The sequence below is a fragment of the Elephas maximus genome, chromosome 5 (genome assembly GCF_024166365.1).
Source record: "Elephas maximus indicus isolate mEleMax1 chromosome 5, mEleMax1 primary haplotype, whole genome shotgun sequence".
In the NCBI taxonomy this organism is placed as follows: domain Eukaryota; kingdom Metazoa; phylum Chordata; class Mammalia; order Proboscidea; family Elephantidae; genus Elephas; species Elephas maximus.
This window is the reverse complement of record NC_064823.1, coordinates 108,247,813-108,265,295: the sequence shown is the minus strand read 5'-3', so window position 1 is coordinate 108,265,295 and position 17,483 is coordinate 108,247,813. Positions and strand designations below refer to the sequence as shown.

The 17,483-nt window shown below is 37.6% G+C and overlaps 1 protein-coding gene across 17 annotated transcripts in view; it reads left to right on the top strand.

The window, feature by feature from the left end:
- The window catches only part of FIP1L1 (factor interacting with PAPOLA and CPSF1), a 91,094-nt gene that overhangs the window by 67,865 nt on the left and 5,746 nt on the right, over nucleotides 1-17,483 (top strand). For 13 of the 17 annotated variants that reach the window (XM_049886918.1, XM_049886909.1, XM_049886910.1 and 10 more), the window contains 3 exons: nucleotides 58-112; nucleotides 1,590-1,645; nucleotides 10,771-10,984. In XM_049886918.1, the coding sequence (XP_049742875.1) occupies nucleotides 58-112; nucleotides 1,590-1,645; nucleotides 10,771-10,984 (325 nt within the window). The remainder of the gene's footprint in view (nucleotides 1-57; nucleotides 113-1,589; nucleotides 1,646-10,770; nucleotides 10,985-17,483) is intronic. The other 4 variants (XM_049886916.1, XM_049886919.1, XM_049886917.1 and 1 more) reach the window with 2 other exon arrangements.

Here is a 17,483-nt window from a genome sequence, read left to right as displayed (position 1 = left end):
TTGACATTAAATGTGCATTCTGTTAACTTCTTTTATCTTCTGATTGAATGTTTTTAGGTTTTCCTCCTCCACCAGGCGCTCCACCTCCGTCTCTTATACCAACAATAGAAAGGTAAATCAGTGTGGATACTGTAAATTTTTGATCATTGATAGGTGTTTGACAGAATAATCGTATACATATCTTGGAAATATTTTCGGAGGTTTAATTTTATATAGGTAAGAAAGCTAATGATAGTATTTTGAAATAATACCTTGCTCTGATTTATGACACACTGATGAAGAAAACCCTAGACTGCTAAAACTGCCTAGGTTACAGGAAATCATTAATAATGCATATCTATTTGGGGATTAGGTAAGTAGAGATACTATTAGGGACCATAATAAGGAAAAGTTACCTTATTCTTTGTTACCCTACTGCGTCTCAGCTTTCACAAAGAAGGATTGGATCCATTCCACATGGCTGTGGCGTTTTTTTTTTTTTTTTAATACTCTGTATGTAGTGTTTAAGTTAGCAAGAATACTACCCTAGAGAATGTTTCTCTTGCTCGTGTATTTCTTTAAAAAAAAAAAAGAAAACATTCAAATGATGTAAAAAGACAAAAAGTTGTGAAAACTTTATATCAGTAGCATCAAAACATGAATTTGGTTTTCAAAGAATTGATAAAATTCAGGAAGTTGTGAGAGCCTAAGGATTTAATTTTATTAAGCTCCTGTTAAACACATATTGTTTCTTCAGTTAAAATGTTATGAAGCATTATTTGTTGGTTCTGTCAGTGGAATTGAATTACTGATTTACAACTGTACCGTAAGGGTCCTCTAACAGATTCTGTTCATGGCAAACCAGTTGTGTAAACCAGTCCAGGGTGACTGACGTCACCCACTTCCGACATTAAATTGTATAGTGGATAACAAATCCCATTCCACATGCCAGCTGCTGTCTTTGGAAAGCTCAGCTTCCCTTTCCTGTTCAGACCCAAGCTGCCCACACAGCCCTTCTTTCTTCAGATGCCCAGCCACCCAGGGCTGGGTCAGTGGCTGCTAGCTGCACTTGGGAGTCCATGAGACTCCCTCCACTTTAGACCAAAAACCCAAACCAAACCCCTTGCTGTTGAGTCAATTCCGACTCGTAGTGATCCTGTAGGACAGAGTAGAACTGCCCCGTAAGTTTTCCAGTGCTGTTATCTTTATGGAATCAGACTGCCACAACTTTCTTCTGTGGAGTGGCTGGCGGGTTTGAACCACCAACCTTTTGGTTAGCAATCAAGCACTTTAACCACTGTACCACGAGGGCTCCTTTACTTGCCATAACAGCTTTAATATAACCAAAAAGAATACAATTAAAGAGATGAATAGGTTGAGGTCTGGGAGGGATCACAGCATAGAGCTTCTGTGTCCCAGTCATCAGCTGGGAAGCTCCCTGAGCCTCCACGTTGGTTTAATATTTTTTAGTTTAAAAAGCCAAAGTTTTTTTTTTTTTTTTTAAATAAAGGTCCTTGTAGTTTTGTCTTGACATTTGTATTTGCAACCAAACTATTAAAATTCAGAACCTACTTGTAACACACATCAAAATACATTTTTTTCTTCCATAGTGGACATTCCTCTGGTTATGATAGTCGTTCTGCACGTGCATTTCCATATGGCAACGGTAAGTAATATTATTAGTTGCCCAGTTTTAATTTGAATCAAAATACTAAAATAAGTATTTTTAAAGGAATAAAAATATGCTTCCATGGTTTAAAGTAATACCTTACAGATCAATTTAAAAAATATTAACTAAAGAAATAGCTATCTCTAGTTATATCTGCAGGTAAATTAACAGCATAATTTTCATTTAATTATCAACTGTAATTTAAAGAATTAATACAAAGTTATATAATGGGTATATTTGTACCTCGCCTCTTCTTAAAAGGACTTTTAAGGGATTAATGGAAAGACAGAAGGTCATAAGCAATGCCCTTTGACAGTAGTGTGGTATAGTTGTCAACAAGATCATTTGTATTTAAAACAAAACAAAAAATTTGTATTTGGGATTTAATATATCGATAATTTTATGCAAAAAAATAACATAAGTACTAATGTATGATTAGCAAAAACTTGTATGTTGAAGATATAATGTTGAGAAAACAAACTTGTTTTGAGGACTAGAAAAGCTGACTTTTGGAGAGAAATTTAATGACACAATGTTATGTTGTTGTTAGGTACCATTGAGTCAGTTCCAACTCATAGCAAGCCTGTGTACAACAGAACAAAACACTGCCGAGACCTGCACCATCCTCACAATCGTTGTTATGCTTAAGCCCATTGTTGTAGCCACTGCGTTAAGCAGAGGGCCTTCCTCTTTTTCGCTGACTCTCTACTTTACCAAGCATAATGTCCTTCTCCAGGGACTGATCCCCCCTAACGACATGTCCAGAGTATGTGAGACATAGCCTCGCCATCCTTGCTTCTAAGGAGCATTCTGGTTGTACTTCTTCCGAGACAGATTTGTTTGTTCTTTTGGCACCCCATGGAATAGTCAATTTTCTTCGCCAACACTACAGTTCAAAGGCGTCAGTTCATCTTTGGTCTTCCTTATTCATTGTCCAGCTTTCACATGCATAGGAGGCGATTGAACACACCCTGGCTTGGGTCAGGCACACCTTAGTCTTCAAGGTGACGTCTTTGCTCTTCAACACTCTTTGAAGAGGTCTTTTGCTGCAGATATGCCCGATGCAATGTGTCTTTTGATTTCTTGACTGCTGCTTCCATGGCTGTTGTTTATGGATCCAAGTAGAATGAAGTCCTTGACAACTTCAGTGTTGTCCCCATCTATCATGATGTTGCTTATTGGTCCAGTTTTGAGGATTTTTGTTTTCTTTATGTTGAGGAGTAGTGCATAAATGAAGGCTGAGGTTTTTGATCTTTGTCAGTAAGCGCTTCAAATCCCCTTCACTTTCAGCAAGCAGGGTTGTGTCGTCCGCATATTACAGGTTGTTAATGAGTCTTCCTCCAATCTTGATGCCCTGTTCTTCTTCACATAGTCTAGCTTCTCAAATTATTTGCTCAGCATACAGATTGAATAGGTATGGTGAAAGAATACAGCCCTGACGCACACCTTTCCTGACTTTAAACCACCCAGTATCTCCTTACTCTGTTCGAATGACTGCCTCTTAATCTATGTATAGGTTCCTCATGAGTGCAATTAAGTGTTCTGCAATTCTCATTCTTTGCAATGTTATCCGTAATTTGTTATGATCCACACAGTCAAATTCCTTTTATAGTCAGTAAAACACAGGTAAACATCTTTTCTGGTATTCTCTGCTTTCAGCTAGGATCCACCTGACATCAGCAACAGTATCCCAGGTTCCACATCCTCTTTGAAATCCATCCTTGAATTTCTGGCAGTTTCCTGTAGATATACTACTGCAGCCGTTTTTGAATGATCTTCAGCAAAATTGTACTTGCGTGTGGTATTAATGATAGTGTTCGATAATTTCCTCATTCGGTTGGATCATCTTTCTTGGGAATAGGCATAAACATAGATCTCTTCCAGTTGGTTGGCTAGGTAACTGTCTTCCAAATTTGTTGGCATAGACAAGTGAGTACTTCAGCACTGCATTTGTTTGTTGAAACATCTCAGTCAGTATTCTCTCTATTCCTGGAACCTTGTCTTTCACCAGGGCCTTCAGTGCAGCTAGAACTTCCTTCCATACCATTGGTTCCTGCTCATATGGTACCCCCTGAAATGGTTGAACCGTGACCAATTATTTTTGGTATAGTGACTCCATGTATTCCTTCCGTCTTCTTTTAATGCTTCCTTAACATATTGTAGTAACAGGAATGTGTCTTCCTTAGGGAGGAAGGAGGAGTAAATGGAGAGACTGATGATTGGTTTTTTACTGCATCTTCAGTTTCCATTCTGTATCTTAAAAAGAACTTTAAACGTCTCTTTCTTCTAGTTTCCATCCTTTTGATTAATTCCTGTACTGTTAAGCCTCCCTAGAGAGTGATGACTACGGAACGCCTTTTCAGTATTTTATCCTAACCTCGTGAAATAAGTAGGTTCCATGTCTAAGCTCTCTACTGCAACCAAAGCTTTTTGTCAACCAAGTGCTTAGCCTTCATTGTCCGTAATCTTTGTTTCTTGAATCATATGCCATCTAACAAACCTTGCTCTTGTCTTTTCCCCACACTAGTTTTATCTTTTCTTCGGATCATTTAGTTAGGTGGTCTTACTGCATTCACTCTTTCCAAGTCCTTCCAATATCACTTTCTGCTTAGATCTCTTGCTCATTCATTCACTTAAAAATATTCTGCGTTGTACTAGATTTTAGGGATGCAGCAAGCTAATAGACAGTGCTTGCCCTCATCGAACTTACAGACTAATGGAGACACAGCCAAGTTGAAAGTGATAGTGCAGTGATAGGAGAGGAGGGTGTCATGGTAGCACAGAAGAGGGGTCTCCCACTCCAGAGATGTAGAACAGGAGGTGATTTGACTTCTAAGCTGTGCAAAGACATGAGAGAAAAGAACATGGTAGGCTTTATGAATTGACAGAAGGGTGATGTGGCTGAAGTAGAGAGAATGCATGAGAATGTCTAGAGATGATACAAGACATCATGCAGGACATTATCTCCGTGCCATTGGCTTCCAACCTTATTCTGAAGGCTTCGCGGGACCATTTAAAAATTTTATGCTGAGTAATGAAATTGCTTAGATTTCCAGTTTTAAAAGCTCTACTATGGCTACTTATTGTGTGGAAATTACAGATTTATAGAGTGGATAGAAGGGTTGGGATGCTAAAAATGCTTGCTTATTTTGGAAGAACAAATAAGAAGTGGTTAGAGTATCCAGAGGAGGGAATAATGGCCCTGGTGGCACAGTGGTTAAGTGATACGGCTGTTAACCAAAAGGTTGGCAGTTCATATCCACCAGTTGCTCCTTGGAAACCCTATGGAGCAGTTCTACTCTTGTCGTCTAGGGTCGGTATGGGTCGGAATCACCCCAACGGCAACAGGTGTTTTTTTTTGTTTGTTTGTTTTTAGTAGTACCAGGTAATACCATTGGGGATGGAAAAAAGTGAATAGATTTCAAAGCATTTGTACTTGAGAATATATAAGCCTTGAGTAATAGATGTGTCAGTCATGTATTTCCAGCTACCTTCTAGATATCTGCACCAACTTGTTCAAAAATGCGTTTACCATTTATTCATTTCATAAGGTAGTCTTTGTGTTGACCCACTGTTTTAATGACTATATTTTTTTGCTAGGCACCCAGGAAGTCATATTCCTTGGGTTGCAATCTTGCTTCTCCCCCTTACTAGTTACGTGACATTTATAGACCTTCAGCTGTTGAATAGAGAGCATGATTCTTCCTCATAAGGTGAAGTTCACTGAGGATACATTGAAGCACTTTAGTCCTGCCATTTAATAAACCTGAAATGTTAGCTGTTAATTTTTATAAATATCACCACCTTCTCCAGCAAGGTCCCTTTTCTGAACTTTGAGTCAGTGTAGCATAATTGGACAGCCTTCGTTTGAGTCCTGGGTCCATCTTATCTTGGTAACTTTGAACAAGTTAAATAACTTAAGTCTTTTTTCTCCTCTGTAAAATAAATTTGAATATAAAGTGCTTAGCAAATTACCTGTAATATCTAAGCACTCAGTAAGCATTACTTATTAATTAAAATTTTATTTTTACCTCTTTTGTGGGACTTAAAAAAGCAAAGCATTTTTTGCTTTGCCTCATTGTATTTCTTGTGTATTTCAGTAAAGATGACCACGAGGAATAGTCCATATTAGAAAGACTAAGACTTTGTTCTGGAAATTACCTACCCAGCCCCATTGTGGAAGATTTTTGTTTTTAATGCTAATTAAACATTTAACTTTTTATCAATGTTCTATATACCCAGAACCCAGTGCTGTCAAGTCGATTCCGACTCATAGCGACCCTACAGGACAGAGTAGAACTGCCCCATAGAGTTTCCAAGGAGCGCCTGGCGGATTCGAACTGCCAACCTTTTGGTTAGCAGCCGTAGCACTTAACCACTATGCCACCAGGGTTTCTGTCCTATGTACATTGTTTATCAAAAAGCATCTTCTGCTCACTCTTCACCACCCCCAGCTCCTCTCTCAGAGACATTTTCTTTTGAATGAACTTCTCTAATGATAACAATTATAAGGCATATTGTAAGAATTAAATGGGAGAAAGTTGAGAGTTTTCTTCATCCTAGTTGAACAAAGCCCTGTGATGTAGATAAATATGGTTTCTGTCTTTGTTGGTGATTCTGTTTTACTTTTATTTTTACTTATTTACAATTTTGTAATCATCCTAAAACACCATTAAGTAATTGTAGATGAAAATAATAATCGTTCTGAATGTGCAATATTGTTGTCAGGTGCCATTGAGTCAGTTCCGACGCATAGCGACCCTGTGTACAACAGAACGAAACACTGCCTGGTCCTATGCCATCCTCATGATCATTTTTATGGTTCAGCCCATTGTTACAGCCATTGTGTCATTTTAAGACTTTGCTTATAAAGTTAGACTTAGTTAAAAAAAAAAAAAAAAATCCTTACAGGAATAATAAAGAACTGTGGAAGTAAGCATTTTTAATGGTTTATTTTTAGTTCTTACGATGGCTTCCATAGTTTTTTCTACATATGCATATCACTCTTTTTCTTAGTTTATGTAACTTTAGATACCATCTACTATCTTCCTGCTATGATAGATGTGAGTTTTGCTCACTTACCATCACTACTTCTGTCCTTTACTCCCACTAGTAAAGTTATATCACTATTTTTGTTCCTCTTTTTTATTTATGTGCCAGTCCTCTGGTTGGACCCTGGGTGACGCAGTGGTTAAGAGCTATGTCAAGCTGTGGCTGCCAATCAAAGGGTCAGCCGTTCAAATCCACCAGCCATTCCTTGGAAACCCTATGGGGCAGTTCTACTCTGTCCTGTAAGGTCGCTATAAGTTGGAATCAACTTGATGGCAGTGGGTTTGATTTTTTGGGTTTTATCCTCTGTTTCATGTACCGTGAGTCTCTGCTGTGTAAGATGAAGATATTGGTGTATCCTTGCCTTCACCTCTCCTTCTCCTTTCTCCTTCCAGCTTTGATCAGTTGTGTTTTTATTTGTAACATTTACATTCTGTCCTGTAACCAAAATTGTTATCTGTACTCTGACAGATTTTTATTCTAAAAGATAAACAGTAAAGACTGTTTACATTATTATGACTATGTAGGTATTGTACGCTGCAGAGATAATTATAACAAATACCCAAGCCCTCCAAGGAGAAAGTTCCTATAGCAAAGAAAGTACCTTTTTTTTTTTTTTAATAAACACTATCAGTTGTGTGAAGTCACACCACATTTTAGTTGAGTTCATATTTGGACAATTACTTTCTCCAACCTTAAAGACATAAAAGATATTCTTCAATACATTTTTTTCCCTTAAAGTTTTCAAGTTTAGTTTTCATATTTAAGTCCTTAAGCCACCTGGAATTAATTTTTATATGTTATAAAGTCAGATCCTGTTGTCAACTATTTGTTGTATAGTCTATCCTTTAGGAATCTACAGTGTTATCTCTGTCACATGTCAAGTTTCCATATATATGTGAATCTTTTTCTAGGATTTCTAGACTGTTCAGTTGTGCTAATAATGCAATACTATTTTAACTGTGAGTTTTATAGTAAATCTGATACCTGGTACAGCAAAAGCTATCTGCCGTAATCTGCTTGAGAAGTATTCTTGGGCCACTGCTCTTCCATACACATTTAACAACAAAAAAAATGTTTTTGGTGAAAGTTTACACAGCAAATTAGGTTCCCATTCAACAATTTCTACAGATTTTCCAGTGACATTGGTTACATTTTTCACCATGTGTCAGCATTCTCATTGTTTCAGTTCTGGTTATTCTGTTTCCAGTATTCTAGTTTTCCTGTCCCCTTACCTTCTCATCTTTGTGTCAAAGTAATTGTTGATCATTTGGTCTCGTATAGATGATTTTTCAAAGGAGCACAGTATTCCCTGGTAATATACTTTATTTTGTGAGTTAATCTGTTATTTAGTTAAAAAGTGACCTTGAGATAATTTCCATTCGCGGTTTGAAAAGTATCTCAGGGCAGTAGTCTCAGGGAGTCCTAGTCTCAAACAGTCCAGTAAGTCTAGACTTCTTAAGAATTTTGAGTTCTGTTCCACATTTTTCTCCTATTCTATCATGATCCATCTATTGTGGCCCTGATCAGAGCAGCCATTAGTGGTAGCTGGGCACTCTAGTTCTTGTGGTCTCGGGATAGATGAGGCCTGTGGTTCGTGTAGACTTTTAGTCCTATAGTCTAATTTCTTCTCTGAGTCTTTGGTTTCCTTCTTTCTCTTTTGCTCTGGACAAGTAGAGACCAATAGTTGTATCTTAGATGGCTGCATACAAGTTTTAAGACACCATATACTACTCACCAAACTAGGATGCAAAACATGAACTTTATGAACTGTATTATGCCAGTTGACCAAGTTGTCCCACAAGACTATGGCTGTACATTTTCAAACCCAGAAAACCAGTTTTGTGAGGTGTTTGGTTTTATCTGAGAAGTATCCATAAACTGTGCTGCCTATGTGCTATATTAAATATATGAATATATGTGCATGAACACACATATACAGATGGGTATATATACCCAAACATATGTACCTATACACATACATATATACATACGTACAGATATATCCACGCATATTTTTTGGTTGTCATAAAATTACGTATGTCATTGTTTAACAAAATGTCCTTTTTTCTCGTGTACACATCATCGACATCATTTTTACCTTGGTCAAGCTGTGCTCACTTCACCTATATCCAGTGTTACCTTGCCATCTCCAAAAATATCAAGTGTCAACTGTCTAGAGAGCATTTTCCCTTCTTCCCCACCCTCTACCCATCCCTGGTAACTACCAGTGAGCGTTGGTCTCTGTATGTGTATCTGTTCTTATGAAAGTGAAATCATACAATATTTATCCTTTTGTGATTGACTTATTTTACTCAGTATAATGTCTTCCAGGTTTATTCACGTTGTAAGATGTTTCGAGCACTTGTTCCATATACATTTTAAAACAAACTTCGCAGGTTTCATGAAAAACTCTATATAGAGTTTGATTAATAATTAACATTTATATAATGCTTATTATGTGACAGACACTGTTCTAAGCAATTTGTTTATATTAACTCATATAATCTTGACAGATTTATGAAGGCAGGCATATTGTTATCCACATTTTACAGATTAAGAAATTGAGGAACAGCCAGACTAAGTAATTTCCCCAAGACCACACAATAAATGACAGAGTCAGTATTCTGGCTCAAGCTCATACTCGTGTTATACATTGTTGGAGTTACTTCAACACTCTTCATGTGGAATTTATACCTTTTTACAGCTTTGGGTCTATCTGTTCTTAATGTGTTTCAATAAATCTCCATAGTTCTCACCATACACTTCTTGCACATCTTTGGTTAGATTTGAATTCTGCGATCCGTGTTTTTTTTTTTTTTTTTCTTTTTAAATTTTGTAGCCAGCCATTTTTCTGAACCCCCACTATGAAGTCTATTCAGGCAATAATAGGTACAGATAATGACAGTTGTTGCTTTTTTCTATCCTTGCTCATTCTGTTACTTCCCCCCTTGTTTTGTTTTATTGTTCTGGCTAGGACCTCCATACAGTTCAAATCCATCAGCTGCTCTTTGGAAACCCTGTGGGGCAGTTCTAGGGTCACTATAAGTTGGAATTGACTCGACAACAATGGGTTTGGTTTTTTTCCTTTTGGTTGCTTTGCTGAGATAAACCTAATTTGATCATGACAGTTTATTTTTTCTTTTGTATACATGTTAATGAATTGTTTGCTAATATTTATTTAGCGTTTTGACGTCTAAGCTCATATATGATATTTTCCTTTATTTATACTGCTCATATATATGGTCTTTGGTTGTTCTTTGTTTTTTAATTCTATTTTTCCCTGTATTGTTTTGAAACTATACATTTTGTTTTTTTGCTGATTACTCTTGAAATTTATCATGTATACTTGAAGCGTAGTCAAACAATATCTGAACCCCCTTGCCCATCAATGCAGAAACCTTCCAACACTAATCATTTTCTTGTAACTATCCTATTGTGATGCATTATTTTAACTGAATTCTTTTTAAAAAAAATCTCTACTATTAGGTAGTGTTTGGCTTTGCATGTATAATAACCATTTAGTTGTTCAACCATTTGTTCTTTTCATCTTAGGTCTCCTATCTAGGGTTATTTTCATTTTTTCCTAAGTGCATCTGACAGATGTTCTTTTGATTAGGTCTGTTGGTTATAACTTTTTCTTTCTCGCTGTCTTTTTTTTTTTTTTTAAACTACAAATGCTTTTATTTTATTCTTGAAACATAATTTAGCTGGGTACACGTTTCTAGGTTAAGTTATTTTCTCTTCACATTTTGAAGATGTTCTATTGTATTTTGATTTCCGTTTTTGACTTTGGTAGGTTTGCAGTTTATCTAACTTATTTCCTTTCACCTTGCAAGGTGAAGCATCTTTCTATAGTACATCTTTAAGATTTGTGGCTAGATCTTCCTTCAGACTGTGGGTATTAAGCATATATTATTTCTCTTCTCTGTTTAAAAGAAATTTCTGTTGTAATCTAAGGAAGCATTTTTTTGGTGAAAGTTTTATCTTATTTTTTAGTGCCTTTCTTTTTTTGTCTTTTGTTGTTTTAAGGACTGTGACCTTTGTTTTTAATTATTCTGTTTTTTCTTTAGTTGCTTTTCCCCACCTTCCTGGTTCTGCTCCTTCATGGCCTAGTCTTGTGGACACCAGCAAGCAGTGGGACTATTATGCCAGAAGAGAGAAAGACCGAGATAGAGAAAGAGACAGAGACAGAGAGCGAGACCGTGATCGTGACAGAGAACGTGAGCGCACCCGAGAGAGAGAGCGCGAGCGCGACCACAGTCCTACTCCAAGCGTTTTCAACAGGTTTGTTGAATGTGCAAGAGTTCGTACACATGTATTTTATATAGACTTTAGAATTTATAGTGATTATGAGGATGGAAAACCCAGTTCAGTTGGGAAAGAATTGCTTGAAGAGCACTTGGGAAAGCCATTTTAAAACCATCCAAAAAAACCCCCAGAAAACCAAACCCGTTGCTGTCGAGTCTATTTCGGCTCACAGCAACCCTATAGGACAGGGTTAGAACTGCCCCATAGGATCCCCAAGGAGCAGCTGGCGGATCGCACTGCCAACCTTTTGTAGCAGCCAACCCCTTAACCGCGCCACTAGGGCTATTTAATTCTTAGAGGCTTCCCATTCACCTTAAACAACAGTTTTCAAACATGTTGTTCTCTTGTGCCTTGAAAGAATTTTAAAACTTTGTACCCCCTCGTATTTTTATCTTGCTATCTTAAGATTTTTCATCTTAAGTTTAAATAGTTACAAAAATATGAGTTCCAGTAAATTTTTTTAATTAGCATTTTAAAATAAAATGATTATCACTTTTAAATAAATCCAATGGATTAAGACTATCATAGTGATTTGTTATACACTACCATCTGTTTTAAAGAATGCGTAAGGCAGGCTCTTTTTAACAGTTGGAAATTTTGCATTTCTTTTTGTGCTCGGATTAGTATTTTTGTGTCACTTTCCGCACAGAATTTATTCTAATGTAAAATGTTTTTATTCTTGAAAAAAAATTGTTTTAAATTGATCATCCTATCAATTTTACCTGCAACAACCCTTTGTATCTAAGTTAAAATGTTTTAAATGTTGTCCTATGACCATAAAACTTGATGTTTAAATTTTTTTATATAAGTTTAGTTATTCCAATATAAATATATTGCACGTTTTGAAAAAAATTGATGGAAATGCATATCTTAAGGTGATGGAGGAGCTTCCCCTCACCCCCAGTTAATGTATTCATGAGTGAATATTACTATTGTTAGGATAAAACAGTGTTTGCCATTAACTCTGTTTTTAATTTTTATGTAGATGTAAACACTGAGAGATCTTGTTCACATACATATGTAGATAAGTTTACAGTTTTGTTATACTTCTATCACAGAATAATTTGAACACCTTTAGATTTAGTGATAGGCCCAAAATTATACAGTTAACCTGTTATCAGTTATTTTTAAGGATATCTCAGCTTACAACCCAGTTTTGTTGAAAGCAGACATCTCTACCAAAAGAATTTTTAAAAAAATGAAACACTTTTACCTCTTATGTGTTAAATATTTATTTTCATTCAAACCTTTGAGCTATAGATTTTCCTCACTGCATATATGGAAAATAGCTACCGTGTAACTTAATTGGTAAAAGACAGTTCTTATTGTCAAATCAGGCAGCCAAATCACACTCAATTTCTGTCAGAAACAAAGTCAGGTTTAATTTTTATGTTTAGATAAATGAGTTAACCTATATTTCCCATCTCAGTCTAAGATAAACAGGATGGTCATATAGCCCAAAATGAAGTGCTACCTCCCAATATTTTGTTTTGCTTTGCTTTCATAGGGTTGACTTCAGAAGGATACCTTTTTGTTTATTTTTTACACTAGTTCAGGGAAAGAAGGGGCAGAGTCTTTAGTGGAAATTTGTTATAACTCCCACCCTACTACTCTGTAGTATATCTGAACTTAGAACATCCCAGGACACAAACCAGATTGTTCCATTTTGTACTGTACACTTTGTCCTTAACAGAAAGGTATATAAGACAGGGGAAGACACAAAGCCTTATAGAAGCTTTATGAAGCCTTGAATAAAATAGATCTCACTATACTAATACTTTAAATTAAATCTTTTTGCTGCTGTGATAGTTTTTATATTCTGAGCCACTGCACCATACTAAGACTGGTGAAAGGAGTGCCTTTCTTTTATAAAGGCAGAGGAGAGCGAGTGTGAGAGAAGAGATCAGCTGGAGACCTGGTGTGATGTTTTAATTGCGTCTTTATTATTAGGCAGTTCAGATTTAGGAAAGAATAAATATGGAAGCAGAGGATCTGAAATTTGATTCCCCAGAACTTTCCGTGCCACTGGGAAGAACTCATTTACTGTTGAGGTACTAGCATGTACTGCTGGCCCAAAGAATAAATTCCAAAATTCTTCTTTGTAATACACAAATCACTTTACAATCTGATCTCAACACACCTTTCTATATTCTAACCTCAGTTTCTTCCCAAGCCAGTACACCTATGTTCCAGCTACACTGAAGTGGTTGGGTTTCAGGAAATCCCCCATAGTTTCATACTTCTGTTGTTCATGTTGTTCCTCTCTTCTCTGCCTCACAATCTTTGCTTCCTCTTTCAAGGTCCAGCTCACATCCCAGCTTTTGTGAGCTTCTCTGAACCTTATAGATAGAATTATCTTAATATGCTCCGTGAGTACTCTATATACTGTCTTTAAAACAAGTGTGTCTTAGTATATTTTTTAAAGGGCACTGACCACCGTATTTCATTTTTGTATCCTCAGCACTTTGTACAAGGCTTGGCATATGACAAATGTGTAAATGAATAAATCACAAATGTTTCAGGGCAGGGGGGTGAATACAATAGAAAAATAAACAATTTTGAAAACAGTTAATAAAAATTGTGTTACCTAGACAGTTGTTGACATGAATAGAAGTAATCATTATCAGTCACCACTCATCTGTCAGTTTGTCGTATGGCAGTGGCTTACATGTTACCATGTTGCTGGAAGCTGTGCCACTGGTGTTTCAAATACCAACAGGGTCAGTCTGGGTGGACAGGTTTCAGCGGAGCTTCTAGACTAAGACAGACTAGAAAGAAGGACCTAGCAATCTAGTTCTAAAAAAGGGGGGCCAGTGAAAACCTCATGAACAGCAGCAAAACATTCTCTGGTATCCTGCCGGAGGATGAGCCCCTCAGGTTGGAAGGCACTCACAACATGACTGGGGAAGAGCTGTCTCCTCAAAGCAGAATTGACCTTAATGACGTGGCTGGAGTCAAGCTTTCGGGACCTTCATTTGCTGATGTGGCATGACTCAAAATGAGAAGAAACAGCTGCAAACATACACTAATAATCAGAACATGGAATGTATGAAGCATTAATCTGGGAAAACTGAAAGCCATCAAGAATGAATTGGAACTCATAAAGATTGATATCCTAGGTGTTAGTGAGCTGAAGTGGATTGGTATTAGCGATTTCGAATCGGATGATCCTATGGTCTGTTAATGCCGGTAATGACAAAAAGAAGAGGAATGGTAATGCATTCGTTGTCAAACGAACATTTCAAGATCTGTTCTGAAGTATAACACTTGTCAGTGATAGGATAATATCCGTACACCTACAAGGAAGACCAGTTAATATGACCATTATTCAAATTTACCCACCAACCACTAATGCCAAAGATGAAGAAATTGAACATTTTTACCAGTTTTTGTATTCTGAGATTGATCATGCAATCACGATGCATTGGTAGTTACTAGTGATTAGAATGCAAAAGTTGGAAACAAAAAAGAAGGATCAGTAGTTGGAAAACATGGCCTTGTTAGAAATGACACCAGAGATCACATGATAGAATTGTACGAGACCAATGACTTCTTCATTGCTAATACCTTTTTCCAACAACATAAATGGCAACTATACACCTTGCCAGATGGAATCCACAGGAATCAAATCGACTACATTTGTGGAAAGAGACCATGGAGAAGCTCAGTATCATCAGTCAGAATAAGGAGAGGGGCTGTCTATGGAACAGACCATCAATTGCTAATATGCAAGTTCAGGTTGAAACTGAAGAAATTAGAACAAGTTCATGAGAGCCAAAGTATGACCTTAGTATTTCCCACCTAAATTCTGAGACCATCTCAAAAGTAGGTTTAATGCATTGAACACTAATGATCAAAGACCAGATGAGTTATGGAATGACAGCAAGTATATCATACATGAAGAAAGCAAAAGGTCATTAAAAAGACAGAAAAGACCCAAATGGATGTCAGAAGAGACTCTGAAGCTTGTTCTTGAACGTGGAGTGGCTAAAGCGAAAGGAAGAAATGATAAAGTAAAAGAGCTGAACAGAAGATTTCAAAGGGCGGCTCCAGAACACAAAGTAAAGTATTATAATGAAGTATATAAACACCTGGAGTTAGAAAACCAAAAGGGAAGAACATGCCTAGCATTTCTCAAGCTGAAAGAACTGAAGAAATAATTCAAGCCTTGAGTTGCAATATTGAAGGATTATATGGGCAAAATATTGAATGACACAGGAAGCATCAAAGGAAAATGGAAGAAATACAGACTCACTGTGCCAGAAAGATTTGATTGACGTTAGGCATTTCAGCAGGATAGGATGTGATCAACAACCAAAATGTTCTTGCACCTGAAGGCTTTGCCAAAAAATAAGACTCTAGGAACTGACAGAATACCAATTGAGATGTTTCACCACATGTATGCTGAGCTGAAGTTACCCATCTATGCCAAGAAATTTTGAAGACAGCTACCTGGCCAGCCGAGGAGGAGATCCATATTTCTGACCATTACGAAGAACGAACATCCAACAGAATGCAGGAATTACCAAACAATATCATTAATATCACGTGTAAATTTTTGCTGACGGTAATTCAAAAATGGTTGCAGCAGTACATTGACAAAGAACTGCCAGAAGTTCAAGCTGGATTCAGAAGAGGATGTAAAAGGAGAAATATCATTGCGATGTCAAATGGATCTTGGCTGAAAGCAGAGAATACCAGGAGGCTATTTACCTGTGTCTTATGGACTATGCAAAGGAGTTTGACTGTGTGGATCATAACAAATGATGGATGACCTTGCAAAGAATGAGAATTTCAGAACACTTAATTTTGCTCATGAGGAACTTGTATGCAGACAAAGAGGCAGTGTTCAAACAGAACGAGGGAATACTGTGTGGTTTAAATTCAGGAAGGGTGTGTGTCAGGGTTGAATCCTTTCACTGTATGGTGAGCAAAGAGAGGCTGGACTATTTGAAGAAGAACAGACATCGGGATTGGAGGAAGACTTCTTAACAATCAGCATTATGCAGATGACAAAACCTTGCTTGCTGAAAAGTGAAGAGGACTTGAAGCACTTACTGATGAAGATCAAACACCACAGCCTTCGGTATGGATTACACCTCAACATAGACAAAACAAATCCTCACGACTGGACCAATAAGGAACACCTTGATTAACAGAGAAAAGGATTGAAGTTGTCAAGGATTTCATTTCACTTGGATCCGTGATCCACGCCTGTGGAAGCAGCAGTCAGGAAATCAAATGCTGTATTGTATTGGGCAAATCTGCAAAAAGACTTCTTTAAAGTGTTAAAAAGCAAAGATGTGACTGAGGACTAAGATGCACCTGACCCAAGCCATGGTGTTTCTTTTTTTTTTTTTATTGTGCTTTAAGTGAAAGTTTACAAATCAAGTTAGTCTCTCATACAAAACCCTATATACACCTTGCTATATACTTCTCATCATGCTCTCCCCCTAATGAGACAGCACATTCCTTCTCTCCACCTTGTGTTTCCATGTCCAGTCAGTTGGCTTCTGTCTTGGCCTTCACATCTCCCCTCCAGACAGGAGCTACACACATAGTCTCATGTGTCTACTTGATCCAAGAAGCCCCCTCCTCGCCAGTATCATTTTCCGTCTTGTAGTCTAGTCCAGGCTATGTCTGAAGAGTTGGCTTCAGGATGGTTCCTGTCTTGGGCTAACAGAAGGTCTGGGGACCGTGACCTCCGGGTTCCCTCTAGACTCAGTCAGACCATTAAGTCTGGTCTTTTTATGAGAATTTGGGGTCTGCATTCTACTGCTCTCCTGCTCCCTCAAGGATTCTCTGTTGTGCTCTCTCTAAGGGCAGTCATCGGTTGTAGCCAGCCACCATCTAGTTCTTCTGGTCTCAGGCTGATATTGTAGTCTCTGATTTATGTGACCCATTCTGACTCTTGGGCTCATACTTACCTTGTGTCTTTGGTGTTCTTCATTCTCCTTTGCTCCATGTGGGTTGAGACCAACTGTTGCATCTTAGATGGCTGCTTGCTAGCGTTTAAGACCCCAAACGCTGCTCTCCAAAATGGGATGCAGAATGTTTTCTTCATAGTTTTTATTATACCAATTGACCTAGATGCCCCTGAAACCACAAGCCATGGTTTTTTAAATTGCCTCGTGCAAAAACTGGGCAGTGAATAAGGAATACTGAAGAAGAATTGATGCCTTCGAATTATGGTGTTAGCCAAGAATATTGAATATACCATGGACTCCCAGAGGAATGACCAAGTCTGTCTTGGAAGAAGTACAGCCAGAATGCTCCTTAGAAGCAAGGATGAGGAGACTTCTCACATACTTTGGTCATGTTTATCAGAAGGGACCAGTCGCTAGAGAAGGACATAATGCTTGGTAAAGTACAGAGTCAGTGAAAAAGTGGAAGAGTGTCAAGGAAATGGATTGACACAGTGGCCGCAGCAGCGGGCTCAAACATAGCAGTGATTGTGTGAGGATGGCACAGTACC